General features: G+C 39.7%; 1 protein-coding gene across 2 annotated transcripts in view; it reads left to right on the top strand.

The window, feature by feature from the left end:
* GLP1R (glucagon like peptide 1 receptor) overlaps window positions 1–15,840 on the top strand; it is an 83,168-nt gene that overhangs the window by 37,111 nt on the left and 30,217 nt on the right. For both annotated transcript variants that reach the window (XM_088161284.1, XM_014877287.2), the window contains 2 exons: window positions 12,857–12,966; window positions 15,535–15,641. In XM_088161284.1, coding sequence (XP_088017410.1) covers window positions 12,857–12,966; window positions 15,535–15,641 — 217 coding nt within the window. The remainder of the gene's footprint in view (window positions 1–12,856; window positions 12,967–15,534; window positions 15,642–15,840) is intronic.

Genomic DNA, 15,840 nt, shown 5'->3' with positions numbered 1-15,840 from the left:
CAGCAAGAAGCAAAAGCATGAAAAAGATGTTTGATTTTGTTTGTGAAATCTCCTATGGATAGCAGTGCTGCAGTGGTGAAGCTCTAATGTCACCTGTGTAAAGCAGACCAAAAGAAACTCTGTTGCTTTCTAGAGGGCTCTGCGGAAAACCACAGCTGAGGAAGCAGCATAAAATCCCTGCATTTGTGTGAGTTTTCCTTCAGACAATTTTTGAAGTTTCATGCATGACAGGAACATTTGGTTCAAGGGACAAGTTAAACCTTGCTTGGTTTCATCTCTCTCACTTTTTTTTTAATCATCCAGCTTCCCAGTTTGAGATGGTCTTTTAAAACCAAGACAACAGATGTCTTTGTGAGTGTATAGTTATAAGTACCTGCTTGTCTTTTTGTATGCAAGAAAATAAATTTCACTTCAAATATTGGATTCTCTGAAGATGATTAGACACTTATTAAATTTCTTCCCATCTTTGTGTTAATAAAACCAAGCTTCCAGAAAGTTCTCCATAGTGCTGAAAAGGGGTATGACCTTTCTTCAATGAAAAATGTTTGCATTTGCTAACCTGTAAGCAATTCAAATTTTTTTCCTTGCACCAGAAGCTGTCTCAAGGTAATTGGCAATTTTGGTTTGCTTAAAGTAATAATAAAAAGTCTTAGTCTTTCAAGTTCACCTCTGCCTCTGTTTGTCAGTCTCCATCTGGTAGTATACCAGAGAACTCTCAAACATATGTTGCTCATCTCAAGGGTAGATATAGGGGCTGTAGACAGAAATTATTTTTAAAATCATTTACAGATAGATGTTATTAATGTGTATTTATTTTGGGCCACATGGCAATGCCGTTCTCCATTTTATCAATTTTGCTTAAGCAAAAGAAACAGCTTTTTAAATAAACTGCTGCTTAACTTCAGATTGAGGTGTATATAATAGAGCAGTGGTTTATGACCTTCCAGCTGGGCTGAGATGTGACTTTTGTAGGGACAATCAAAAGCTCTCTGCTCTTCTGCTGCAACCAAAATACATCAAATGTATTATAGATCAGGAAACTTTGCATATGGCCACATACTGAAATGTATATAAATGTGATGGAAGCATGAGGTTCATATGTCAGGTGTGGATCTGGTCACCTGGGACCTTCTAGGAAGAATTATGGTTTTTGCACTGCTGGACAAGCCTACTTTTGGATATCAGCTTGCTGTGTCTGTGGGAGTTGGAGCAGTTGGCAGGACTGTATGTTTTCCAGAAATTTTTTAGTTATAACTGTATCATGTTTTTGTTTGAAGTAATTCCTTGAAATGCACTGTCAAGGATGTCAAGGCACACCTCAGAAAAGAGATAGCTGAGCTTCATTTTGTGAGTGCTTGAGACATTTCCTTCAGCTGATCTGGCTACAAATATTGCCTTTCAGGGAGAAATGAACACCATTAGACCCAGCTGCAAGGAAGAGCTGGACTGCCTCTATGCCTTGCCCATGCTAGTCTGGCAGGTAGTTAGATATGTTTGAGCTCAACAATTATCTTAGACTTGGACATCTGTGCTCTCATTACATACCTGCATAACTGCAGTTATTATCTACTTGCTTTTATTTGTTTTCTGTACCAGTGCACTCTTAAACAGAGGAAGGCCAAACCTTTCTTTGGGTTACTTACACCTTAGAACTTGCAGTTTTTAATTGCTGTGGACAAAGAGTAAACTGAACTAATTAAGGGTCCAAATAAGCAGTAATGTTTTTGTGTGCTACATAATTAAATGCCTGATGAAAAGAGATTATTAACTTTCAGCTTACTTAAATGTTGCTAATTAGTAAAATATTGATTGTTTTGGGTTTTTTGTCCCCCGCCTCCCCCAAGTCCCAGAAGATGTGATAAGACATGGATGCCTGATCTTAAAGCAGCATAGGTGGAGAGCAGCCTGCCCACATGGCTCACTTCCTCCCCTCTTCAGGAATTCCTGGCACTTTACCTTGGGTGATAGGAAAGACTCCTCTCACATTCAACCTACATGTATCCTCTCACATAATAGATATGATCCTGATGTGATAGTCTTCTTAAAGGATATTTTTTTTTCCAATATCCTCAGTTAAATTTTGGTGAAGATACAATTCCATCTATATATGTATGTGTGTGTAAATGCTTTATGTAAAGGCAGCTGAGTCTTTGCCTCTTGAAGTTAGTAGCTCTGTGGTTGAATCTATTAAAATATTTTCATTTGAGAGAATAATCCTGAAAAAAAAGGGGACTGACTTAAAAAATATCTAATTATAGAACATCCTCCCTTTCATGCCATTTCACATATGCAACTTTAACTTAAAAATAGGCTAATCTTTACAAGGATTACATGTCTTAATCATGCTCACAGTTTTATTTGTTTAGCACTATTATTCTTTTCTACTTGCATGCTTTATTGATGACTTTCTCCTTGAGAGTTTTCTGTCATAGACTAGATTTTCCCTGAGAGACCCAGGTCCCTGCTATGAATTTTGAAAGTGTCTAATCCTCCTCAAACATGCTCCAAATGTTAAATGTTAGGATTCTCATGTATCACTTTAATTTTTCTTTGAATAAGAATAAACCTTTTCTAGGCAATGCTTGTGAGAGAACTTGGGTACATGACTTGTTGATGACAAAAATAATTCTGGTTGATGCCTGGTCAGACTCATATGACTTTCTGGTTCTAATTTACTTTTTGACAATTGGAATGAGCAGAAATGAATTAGGCAAGAAAAGGATCAAGTGCTCATCGTCATATTTCCTCTGAAGGCAAAAATCTGACTTACACAAAAACTGCCTGGTAATGGTCCTGGAGCCTAATGAAGCAAGGCACCAACAATTCTTTAAACAGAATGAAACTGATGGGTAGACTGTGGAAAACATTGCATTGGTGTGACTGATGAAGGACAGCGGGCCTCTAAGTTTTTTAAATGTGAGGTATCATTGGCAGTGAATATTCAAAGGAAGGGATTGCTCCTTGGCAGGAAGAGTTTAAGCCAAAGGGATTTTATGTCCATCCAAATACCTCTCAAGCAATGAAAGTACAACGGAAATGAAAATGGAATCAAGAACTTGGGGAAAATTACCCATATAAGGGTGTAAGAGATCCTGATTTTTAGATCAGGGTAGGTCCCAGCTTTGGGTTGGAGGGTAAGAATCATTGAGATTGGTGTCAAGATTGACTTTGTAAAGGAAAGGTAATTCCAGACATACCTGCAGCTTTAGTGGCCTCCAGTCACTATTGGCAGAAAGGATGGTGGTTTCTGTAATAAATTTGCTTGGTCCTTTTTGGATTTTCCCACTATTTGTAAGAGCTTGTATTTAGTATCTTACGGATTTGTAGGACTTGGCAAGATGAGATTCAGCAAATTAGAACTCTGTTTTAAGGCTGATGTTTTTCAAGAACATTTTGTCAAAATCTTATTCTGTATTTCAGCATGTGGATGAGAGAGAGGAGTGTGGCTGTGTTACTGGTGATACATCTCTTACTGCTTGTGGGGATGAATTCCTTATGTGTGCTTGTTTGCACCTACAGTCTCCAGAGGCCATATCAGTGTGGGGTAGTGTTCCTTTCTCCTGAAATGTGTGATTGCTGAGGCCAAATGTGCTTTTGGTGCACAGGCTGAGCAGGGCTTCTTGTGGCCTTGTTGGCTGGAGTAGGTCCAGGTCTGAGAGCAGATGTTCTTTGTTGATTTTGTCCCTCTTCACTGCTTGGCTGGAGCAGGAGGAGCTTGGAGTATGATGAGGAAGGCTGAGGAATGGACTGGTGAGAAAGGAGATGAGAGGATGGAGTTGGGTTGCAGTTTTAATTACGGTGATTTTGGAAAATGGCAACTCCGAGTAAGAGCCGAGAGAGAAATAGGAGAGTGTGGGGGGAAAGGGAAAGGGGGCAACAGTGCTAAGGTAGAGCAGCAGCATAGAACTAAATGTTGCTGCAACAGGAAGGGTTGAACGAATGAACCTGAAGAGGAGAACCAGGGAGAGGAATGCATTTAGAGAATAATGGTTTGTCTTCAGTCTTTAAAATGGATGAGATGCATTATTTTATTTGTTCTGCTTTGAAGTATCCATGTCTTTTATTTTGTGTAGATAGTGGCTAATTCTTGTGCAATTATAGTTAGCTATAAATGAAGTTTGATAGTTTGAGATACATTTTATGATCTATTTTGCAGGCTTCTGTGCTGAAAGCTTCCTATTGTTTAAGATATTTTGGATGATCTTTATAACTGTCTTACGAGAGATGATAAATTCAGGATTCTTTAATCAGTGGTTCTTTATACCATTGTTTTTGCACATAACCAAATACCACTAATTTCCATGTTGCCAAACACTGGTAGTTTGCTTGCAGCACCTGGCATTTGTTTTAGCCTCCATGTTCTGGAGCTTTTTATTTTGTGCAGAAGCTGCATCAACCAACCAGTGTTTATTTGCATGTATACATCCCTTTCCTTCCTGGCTGTGCAAATTTAACATACTCATTATCTGTTGTCTTTTCTCAACTTCTTTTTTGCTTGCTTTAGCTCAGCAAGCATTATGCTAATGATTTGTCTAGTTTTTTTCCTTCGCTTTTAGCTTGTTTTGAGGGGTTTTTTTTGCTTATTTTTATAAGACCTTGGAATATGAGCACAGTAAAAAAGATCCCTTCTTCTGCCTAGGGAAGACTTTAGTTGTGTGGTTTGCAGCCTTTTAAGAGAACTTTTTATTGTAGAATTTTTTTTTTGCATCACTTTGGCATCTTCTAATAGGATAGCTTCTATTAATTACATAAACTGATCCAATAACTTAAAAACACAAAACCTCTTAACAGCATTTTTACAAGTTTATTTTGCATTAAACTTCCAATGTTGTAATAAATGTATTCCAATCCACTTTTATTTATTCTGAACAAAACTTTTAATGGTACTTTTTGGTATCTTACCAAATGTTGACAAAGCTGTACCGTTATCATAAATACTTGTTTTTTGTAAGCTGCCTTCTTTTATTGCATTCATTCACATATCTTTTATAGTTCATAAACACTCTTTATGAAACCTGATGCCCACATGCATGTGTGCACTTTAATGTTTGGGGTTTTTTTAGAGTTTATTTCAAAAAGTTATGTTAGGTGTCAGTGTTGTCTAGCATAGTTAATGGCAGCTTTTTCTTAATACAAGTTCCTCAAATTAAATGCTTGGAGGGTATAGCCCCTTTTAGGGTAATGCTCTGTTTAAAACAATATTCTTTTCCAGAAAGCTATTTTAATTTTTAAGATACTAACACATACCCAGTGATGTATAAATTTGTGGCTTAAGGAATACTTTGTGATTTTTGTATGGTCTTCTTTGCTTCCTTAACCTTTATTGGCCACCATTATGCAAGTACTTTTTAATTCTGAAGCTATGTTCTGTGACTATTTTCTTTTTCACAGATCTTATTCCTTCAGTATGAAGAATGGATTTGCATGTGAGATGTAGTAAAGGGGGCTCTTCTCTGCAGGATCATTACCTCATGAACTGGGGAGATTTGTGTTGAGTGAGGCAAGATACTGCAGAGCTTGCAGGGATGATCTCTGCACTAGGAGAATGGAATATGCCCATGCAGAACAAATTTTGTGGCTGCATAATTTTCTTTTTGTATAAATGTGACTTTATTATGTTGCCAAAATATGGTCTCTTTTTTTTGATCATCTCTGTGCTCATGAGCTAATAGCCTTAAGTCTTCATTAGGGAGCTGAATTGTTGGTGGTCTTTGAATGGACTACACAATAAGAAAATGCTGTATTTGGTATAGACTTAATTCAGTCTGCTTAAATATGTCTTGCATCTCACAGTGAGAATGAGTAACTTCATGTTAAATTGTCTCCCTCTGTTCTGTGTCCCGAATAAAACCATGGATTCTGTTGGGAAAAAGATATGACTGTGTATGTACAAACAATGTTATTGGGTGGAACTAGAGTGCATATAAATAGCTTTAACTTAACACGTCTTAATTCTTGAATCTTTAGTGCTGTTGTGTTACTGTAATTTCAAAATAAATGCTTTAAAATAAGGATTTATATGCAGGCAGTATTCCTTGGGTGATGCCAAGCAGCATCACTTCCATCTGCAGTGTCTCTGACTTTGTGCTTTTGATAGCAGAGGGTTCTGGCACTCAGAATTTCTAGGACATGCAGGGGTGTCTGTGCAGCCTGTGGTGTGGCCTGTTCTTGGTTGGCTCTTCCCTTGCACCTTGTAAAGGTATCTGTTAGGTTTGCATAAGGCCATGTCAGGTGTCACTTCAAGTTCTGGTGGTTTGGGTGAGAGCTGGGGTAACAGACTCAAACATCCCTATTGTGAATGTTCCTCATCGCTAGATGCTAGCTTGAAAGATCCACGAATCCCTCAAGCCTTTTCCAATTAAAAAAGCCTAAACACTGCAAGGAAGAAAAGTAACAAGAGGAAAAAGAAAAGTAAATGCATTCACACTTGTACTGAGAGACAGATGTAAGCTTGCACCCACCTAACAGCCACCTTTACACGGTGCAAGTGAAGATCCAAGTGAGCAAGCACAGGCTTGGTTTGTTGTTTTTTTTCTTTTTGTTATTACAAAAGCAAAGGAGTTAAGATGCTTAATACATTATGAGGGAAGAGGAATGGTGGGAAAGAATACTAAATAAAGTACCTGTAGTTAAACTGCCTGTTGAGGTAATATAATTTCAGATGATGTGGCGGTAAGCCCAGCACAAAGGAGCATTTTGATAAAGGTGGTTCTTGGACAGTGGTGCAGGCTGGGGCACTTCCAGCTCCCTGGAGGCTGCAAGATCAGGCTGTTCCCTTATGTCATGTTTTTAGCTGCATGCTCCTAGGCGTGAGTCCTGGGTTTAGGATGCCTCTGCAGAAAGCAGCGCCAGGGCTGGGGCTCAGTGACACTTAGCAGTAGCTTTTACAACCAAGAGTGATTCCTTTCAGGAGAGCGTTGCCCAAGTCACAGCAAGTGATAGCTGAACAGTGCAGCTGATGGGGGTGCAACCTCCTAAATTCTGGCAAGTTGTGGTCCCCATCAAAGGGCAGGTTGCTCATTTCAGGAACAAGCTAGTCTGTCTTGAAGACTGTAGTGATGCTCTCTACTGCAGAATCCCTGCTTTATGGAGAAAGTTGTTACCTTCTCCAAAACAATTCCCCTGCTGAAAGTAGAGAATGGATGCTAAGAGGACAGGTCTATATTGCTTGACACAGAGCAGACAGACAGAACTGCAGTGTCTTGTTCTTCTCATTCTCTCATCTCTCTGACTGAATAGAATTGATTGGCTAGGACATGCTGTAATTTATTTTTACAATGAATAATGTTCCAGTTTATCCTCAGGGACAGTTGGGTGAGTAATGTCACACTGACCTTGACACCCTGATGTTGTAAAATGCAGATGAGGGTTGGCTGTTTCAAGTAGAGAAGACATTTGATTTTTTTATTTCTAGTAAAAGTAGAGCTAATAAGGAAAAGTTTGTGAGCTTTTTGCCCATGCTCTCCATACATAAAAGTATTCAGCTACTTCTGGGATTTGATTTGATTTACAGATTCAATAGATAGATGTTATTAACTTCAGCGCTAACTCTCTACCTTTTATCAGCTTACAGAGAATGAATTTTGGGCATCAGTCCATGTTTTAACATGTAATTCTAATGAGGTGTGATTGACACTGTTCAAATAAACGCATGCCATTAAGCTACTGTTCCAAAGGTTTTGCAATTTTTCGCACTTAAATTAAAAAAAATCAGATTCCCTATGCACTGGGTGTGGGTTTTTTCAGAGTATTTATCAGAGGATGATAGCCAATTCTAGAATATAATGGAATGATTTGAATTATTGACTGTATGATAAGACATAACAGCACAGGAAAAAGGTATTGCAGGATAGCAAGGAGGCAAGAACCACCTTGAACCTTTAAAAAAATATTGCTTGTCATTCTGGTCTGTTAGAACTGATGCTGGTCTTTGTATGCTTGGTGTTTTGACTGCATTAAAGGTAAGAGAGCCTGAGTCACTGCAGAATTCAGGCACGGACAAATGTGAATTGCCTCTGAGTAAACCACCTGCAAGCAAAAAGCTGAAATTGTTCAGCAGCTGTGGGGGAAGCTGTGTGGGTGCCTTCTTTCTGTCATGGCATACAGGCCACCTCCTAGCATGTCACTGCTCGTTTGCCTCAGTGTCTACTAATAACTGATTTTCTTTTCAGCAATGGCATCACATGAAAATTGCAGGAAATGAGGTTCCTAGTGAGCTTTGGACCAGGCCCTCAGCAAAGACAGAATGTGTACATATACTATCCCTTTATCTGTTTTAGAAGGTTGAAGATCTCTGCCACTTTAAGCCATGACTGCCTGTGCAGGACGACTCATGAAAAGCACATGTGAATAAACTGTTTTAAAACATTTTTAGGTAGCTTTATTGCAAACCACATGCTTTCCTCTGAGCAGTAAGAATGGTAAGACACTTGCAATTCTTGAGTCAAAACATTCCTGATTAAAAGCTAGTGGATTCCTGTTGGAACCCTGAAGCCTGGGAGTTTTGAACTTTCTGTGCTTTCTGGGAGTGGCCCTCAAAAGAACATTGCTTTTGACTTTTGAGGCCTTAAAGAACGCTTCCAAATTTGAATGATCGAGTTAGAATCACTGGTGTATAGTTTGAATAGAAGTGTGAAATATCACATGGTGAAGGGTTTGGAATTTGGGGTTTTAGAATATAGTAATAGCTATGGGACAAGATGGAGGCTCTTGGGCATTGGCTTCTTCCTTCTTGTTCCTTCTTCTTGGTTTTAGGTATTAGTTTTTGGTTGGATAGAAAGTACCAAAGTGTGGGTCATAGGTGTTTGGTCATTGGGTCAAAAGTATAAATAATATAGGTGTTCGTTTTTAATTAGGCTTTAAAAGACCTTGTAACTAGTTAGACCGACATTTTCTCACTTCTAGCTTGTTAGCTAGAAGTGCTGCAGAACTCTCTGTACTATAGATAAGATTTAGTAAACAACTGAGTCTGAACAGGAAAATCTGTCTCTTGTGCTGCAATCCTGACTCTGAGTGAAGGCAGAAGAAAAAAGGATCAAGCCACTAATATGTGGAGCTGCTAATAGATTCCTTGAACTTTGTTGGAACTGCTTTCAGTAAGCAAAGATGGGAATTTTGTGTATGAGAGGATCTAAAGTCTCCAGGGTTTTATCAGTTATTTTGGAGAAAGACCAGAGCAGATATTCTGATGTAGAGGCTTTAGTCTGTTCTTCACGTCACTGGGGGAAGACTGGAGAGGAGCATTCAGCTCAGGTGAATCTCTTCTGAGCTATCAGTCACTAACAGCCTTTTTTGTGTTTGGGCAGTGGCAGGTGGCTGCCTGTGACTGAGCCTGTTGCCCAGAGGAGTAGATGGAGGCTGTTTGCCTTCTGTTTCTGGGAAATGGAGAAAGTAGCAATGACTGCAAGCTGATGCAGTTTGGGAGGTTTCTGTTTCAAAGGCACACCTCACACAGAGCTCAAAGGTGTCTGCAGCCCTGGGCTGGGTTTGTCTGGGAGACTCTGCATGGTGCTGGCATGGGATGGGGCAAACTGCATGGCATGAAGGGTCTCGTGTGTGGTGTTTATCCATTTCTGAGCCCTTCACAGCTCCACAGAGTGATGCTGTGTGGGTAATGGGGAGTCTGACACATTACTGAAAGCATTCCATTTCCACAACAGTGAGACTTTTCACATTTCTGAGAGTAACTGGCTGCCTGCAGTGCATCAGCTCTGTTTTTTTCATGTCCTGCATTCTGCACTCTCTCGGCTCTTTCATGAGCATTGTCCCATGTGTCAACTACAATCTCAATGGTACCTCGAAGTGCAAGTTCTCTATGTTTTAACATTTTCTATCTCGTAAGTGTTTTGGTTAATAAATTATTCCATAGACCAGGTGTTTAGGCTTTCACATTGTGACATGCAGTCTCACTTGTTTGGAATTTGTTTGATTTATTCTTTTACATTTTAAATGCTCCTCCTGGGTACAGATAGCCCAGCTGGTCTTCAGTTGCCTCTGAGTCCTGCACTGATCACGACTGTTTGTGCCATCAGTGAGTCTATGACAACCTGACACAGCTGGCATGTGACTACCCAGAAGTCTGTAAGAACCATCCACTTTGAGTGTTTGTGCCTCCTAGATGTGGCAGGAATGTTCCTGTCCAGTGTAATAGCATTACATTATTTTTCCTTCATATCTAAATGAATTGCCTTGTCTTTCTGTCTGATAGCAAATTCCATATTTCATTTACAGTAAACCTTTCAATTCTCTAATATATGCTAGGCTTCAGGATACACTAGATTTTCCTCTTCATTATTTAAAAAGTGTTATCAATAAAAAGAAAATTAAAGTGTGTCATGATGATTGGGAGAGAAATATATTGAAGCTAAACATTCATCCCATTAGACCTTGTCACTAAGAAATATTGGCAGAGGGAGGGAATTCACAAAGAGTTTCAGAAAATGTGAAATAATGTTGGGATTTAGGATTTTTTTTTTAATTAATTCGACTTTAGCAGGGTGGGGGTTTTGTTTTTTGTTTTTTTTTTTTTTCAGGAGTTTAGTCAAATTTGTTTTCTGAGATTGTTTTTCATAATAATTATATTTTGTAATACTTGCTCATCTAATGACAGTCAGACACAATTTCCTAGTCCTATGACCCTCTGGACTTATACCTCCTGGATTTCATGTTCATTGGCTCCAAATATAGACTCTTTACTGATTCCTAGGGCTGCTTTTGCATAGGTGTTTTGAACGGCTTACTTCAAGTTGCTGACCACTAATCCTAAGAGGGAGTGGGAATGATGTGTAAGATCCTTAATATATTCATAGAATCATTGAATGGTTGGATTGAGAGGGACTTGAAAGATATCTAGTTCAGACCACCATGCCCTGGACTGGGATGTCTTCCACTAGGCCAGGTGGCTTGAAGTCCCATCCAGCCTGGTCTTAAAGTCTTCCAGGGATGTGGCATCCTCAGCTTCTCAGCATAATGTGTTGTAGTGATTCACCACCTTTGCAGTAAAGAATTTCTAACATCTAATCTAGATCTACTCTCCAGATTTCTTGTAGCTCCCCTCAGGATCTGTAAGGCTGCTGTAGAGTTTCCCTGGAGCCTTTTCTTCTCCAGGCTGAAGCAAAAAGGCCATTGAGTCCTCACAGCCTTCTCCATGTCTGTTACAGCCAGGTCTTCCCTATCCTTCCTGAGAGGACCCATGTTTTCCCTAGTCTTTTATTCCTGATGTTTCTAAATAAGCATTTTTATTACCCTTGAGCAACATCATTGCAATGCCCTGACCTAAGGAAGTGGTTGTCACTGGCAGTAGATAATGAGAGCGGGTGCAGTTAGTGGCTGTGAATGTGTGTGTTGCAGATGCTGTGCCTAATCTCTCCTTCTGTTTTCATGTGAACAGATACCCTTAACAGTAAGAAAAAAACCTCCACAAACATAACTTAATTTTTATGTCATCTTTATATTATCTCTTACTGGTATATTCAGTATAGCAATTACAAAACCAAATAGGCTGTGCCTACCGGAACCATTATCAGGTACTATTTAGTATACTCTTAAAAATGGTTTATTAGAATATTAATGTCTATATTGTTTTTTTAAAAAACATTTATGACTTAGAGTATCTATTAGTTGTCTGCTGCTGGCAGTTATCAAACAGATTACCAGTTGTCAACTAACATGCAAATAACCTACTGGGTTGTTAGAATTTCAAATAAGTTTTAAAATTTTCCCATTGAACAGAAATGCCAAATTCTAATGATTCTAGTTTGCAGTAATAAGGGAGCTGACAACAGGATGAGGTTGCAGCAGGCAAGGCTGGGTTTGAGCAAAAGCTGTAATTGGGAGGTATTTTGATGCCCTTGTAGAATTGAACCCTCCTAACTCAGCTTCTTATACCCCAGAATATTGTAAGTGTATTTTTCCAAACAATGTCTGGGTAGAGGCTAACCCTGATAGAGGGATTGACACAGCATTGCTTTTTGAAGGGTAGCTTTGCTATATAGAACAGGTCAGTTTACTGGGTCAAAAATGTGATTAGGGAGAAACTTCCTTTGCAAAGCAGCTCATACAAGGACGCTTCCAGGTTGCTTATGTGTACAGCTGTCTAAGTTAGATTTCCCCAGTATTCCAGACACTAGAGAGGGAGTTTCTTGTCATACACTATGACTGAGTGCTGCTTTCCCTTTGCACTTTTTCTTTTGGTGCTTCAGTCTGACATAATTTTATTAGGAGCCATTTCAATGTACTTGCTTTTACAAGATCAAGCAGCTGACTGCTCCAGAAAGGTGTTTAATTTATTGCTAATTTTGCTATTCAAACATGTAGACAGAGGGAATAGAAAGAGCACATAGGTAGTTTAGGAAAAGATTGATGGCTTCATTTTGTAGCACAGATGTTTGTATAAGCAGTTACATTTTGGGAAGCTTGTGTTAGCTTACCTATTCTGAGGTTTCTCTGGGTCTGCATGCTTTCAGAAAAGAAAAAACACGTTTAGTCTTTCTGCACCTTCTCTTCCATGTAAAATCTGTAGCTGAAGCCTAACGTTCCTAAAATTTGTACGTTTCAAAATCTAGTATTTTAGTGAGCTGGAATTTATGCATGTTGTAGAATCCACACGAAGATGGCAGAAATTAATTCAGTCTCTGGTTACTGTGGAATGGTCAGCAACTGTCCTGGAACATGTCCTGGTGCCATCGGATACCTTGGCAGGCGCCCCAGGGCCCTGGGGACAAGCAGCAGAGTGTTGGGGGCAGGCAGGGAGGGTGGGTGAGGAAGGAGGGCTGTGTGGATGTGCTCTGTGAGCCTTGCCCCTCGGTCGAGCAGGCTCTCTTCCCGCTCACCCTGTGGCTCATTTTGCTCCTGGCAGTGCTGCATGGGCAGGTGTACCGCTTCTGCACCTTGGAGGGGACCTGGCTGCTGAAGGAGAATTCGACCCTGCCCTGGAGGAACCTGTCTGAGTGTGAGCCCTCTGACCAGGTAGGAGTTTTTCCCATTCCCCCCCCTCTCTTGCTGCTGTTGTTTAGGACGAAGCAGAAGAGAGGAAAAAATAATTGTCAATGCCCATGCGTTTTTGTCCTATCGAAGTAATCTTCACTGACTCACCTCAGTGAGCCTAAGGGTAAGGGACATCAGGTCTCTCCCCTTCAACAAAGGGACCATGGAGGGTAGACGAGAGCACATTTAAATGTACGTGAGAGCCAAGAGAAGTGACTCAGGTCATCCCAGCTGTGGTGCAGTGCAAGGAGCTCAACTGCAGGTCACTCCTGCAGTTATTCCTTTGCCTTTTTTCCATTGTCACGTCACTGTAATAGGGACCATTTGCTCTGTCTTGTTAGCAGCTATTAAGGTGATTAAGATGAACTGAACTGAAGGATATTTGCTTTTCCACCTTTGGGCATGGGGCAGTCCCTGCCTTTTTTTTTTTAAGGGTTTTTTTTTCTTTATACCTGCATTTTCTGTGGAAAATGGAATTAGGCTTGTCAGTATTATTTTCTTGCCCTCGTGCTTTTTACTCTGCAGGGAGCTGAGATGCCTGGCACAAAATGAAGGAGAGCACAGGGATTTTCAGAGGATTTTTGACAGCCATTGGCGTCAGCCAGTGCACTGTGTGCGTTCCCATGACACGTGATACCACTACTACTGTGAACCTCCAAGGGCGATGCTTTTCCTCACTCAAACTGAGTGCACACTCTCTATCCGGGGGTACTGGGAACCAATGCATTATCTAGTCAAAACAGTTTAAGTTTATGAAAGTCCCAAGAGCTACAGGATCTATGCCCTTGTAGTTTCCATTGCTCAGTGCCTCATTCTTCAGAAGAAATAGCTACAGACTAGGAGGAGATGGGAAAACAGAGAGTTTCTATATTCCAAATATGTTAATTTTAACCTTTTCCTTTGACTTGCAGCCTTTTTCCTTGTCCCTTTTGTGTTTTGTGCTATACCACCAGAGCACATTGTCTTAACGCTATGTGTAATCCTGGTTGTTTGACTTTTCCATGTTGGCCATTATGATTTCTTCCAGAGCTGTGTTGAGACATGCCAATGAGTGAGATACCTAATGCTAACACTTGTTCATTTGGCACCTGCCTCCAATTTTTCATGAACTGATCTGGAATCTGAAACCTTTGTGTATGGTGTCACTCCCTGAAATGTGAACAGCCATGTTTGGTTTTCCAGCTAGTGTATATAGAGCCCCATAGTAACTTTGGTTTATGCATCTGGCATGCAGGAATAAGAAGTTGTTTTTATAAGTTTGTCATGTGTTATATTACAAATGTAACTAAAACTAATTCCAAAGTGTTAGTGAATCTTTATAAATTAATTAAATTAATCTTTATAAATTAAATTACATTGTAAAGTGTACAATGTCATTTTCAACTGTGTACATGTTTTAATTTTCAGGTTTCAGTTGTTTGCTTAAGCTTTGATACTGAAGAGATTTTCCTTCTCATAAGGCAGCTTTTGTAACATTCCCTTATAAAGCATTAAGCTAGCAAATCTGAGGGACAGCCTGTATGTTCACCTTAAATCCTCCTGGCTGTGCAAAGTGCATCTGAATAACTGTGCCTAATTTTTGAAGTTCAAGGAATGTATTCCTTTGTACAGCACAGGTCTCAGGAGTCAATTGCAGAGTTAGCAGCTGCAAGAAGGGAAGTAAAATCCCTGAGTCTATTTACACAAAGATTCGTGCTTAGAGGTGAACTAGAACAGTGAATATGAATGTGCCTTGAAGGCTGAGCAATAAAACTGTTTTAAAATTCAGAGCTGCCTGTACATTTTCAAGTAATTCTCTTCTCTATAAGGATTTTGGGCAGAATTTTCAAGCGAGGCTCTCAATAACCATGTTTTCAGTGAATCTGAAGAGAGTCCCCTGCTCTGATCTGCAGCAGGTTGTTCTCTCTCAAGCAGTGCAGTAACACCCAGGTCATGAGAAGCTGTTGGGCTGTAGTTTGTTACCAGGAGCTTGCTTAGTTGAGGCAGAAGACAGAATTATTATTATTTGGGGGCAGAAAAGGGTTTAGCTGTGTGAATGCAAGGCATGTTTTGCCTCCAAATCATCAAATATGATCTGGATTGTTGCACTTGAAGTACAGATGAGGACCCCCCTCATTATCACAGTAAGGAGACTTGCTTGAAGTGCTCAAGTCTGAAAAGTTGAGGTCTTCCATTTTTACTGCAGGTCTGAGTTGTGTCTGTGCTTCCTGCCATCAGTTTTAAGACTTGCTTGTGTGGTAATTCATGTCTCTCCAACTTTATTATGGAATAATGTCACATTATCTATTTTTCTAGCCAGGCTGCAAAACCCAACTATTTGAGCGAACACCTGGGAGCAGCTGAGGAATTAAGATTAAATTTTTATTTCTTTAGAGCATATGGAAAGTGGAAGACTGATTTGACATGTGCATTTAAACTTGAAAGTAGGAGAATGATTTCTGGTTGTCATTAAGAAAGTTAGAAAGTAGCTGGGAGAAAAGAACTGAAGGCCATGAGCTCTCTCCTTTTTCCCCTCCACTTTTTTTTCTTTTCTTCTTTATATGCTCTCAGGATGCACCAGAAGAACAGCTCCTGAATTTGTCCATCATATACACCATTGGATATGCTCTTTCCTTCTCTGCCCTTGTAATAGCAACTGCCATTCTTCTTGGATTCAGGTAACTGGTGAAGCTTTGAAGAGAGTGGACTAAAGGTTTTATGTTTTTCTATATATAACCGTATCAGACTCTGACAGAAATATTTGATATTTTTTTCCCTTCTTCCATCACGTCATTATTACTCTATCTTTTGTCACTTCTGTGTTCCCTCCTAAAATAATTCCTTCTCAAAATGCAAGTAAAATTGCCAAATTTTTGC

This window comes from Sturnus vulgaris, chromosome 3 (genome assembly GCF_052056855.1).
Source record: "Sturnus vulgaris isolate bStuVul1 chromosome 3, bStuVul1.hap1, whole genome shotgun sequence".
Classification (NCBI taxonomy): Eukaryota; Metazoa; Chordata; class Aves; order Passeriformes; family Sturnidae; genus Sturnus; species Sturnus vulgaris.
The sequence above is the reverse complement of the archived record's forward strand: the minus strand, read 5'-3'. Positions and strand labels throughout refer to the sequence as shown.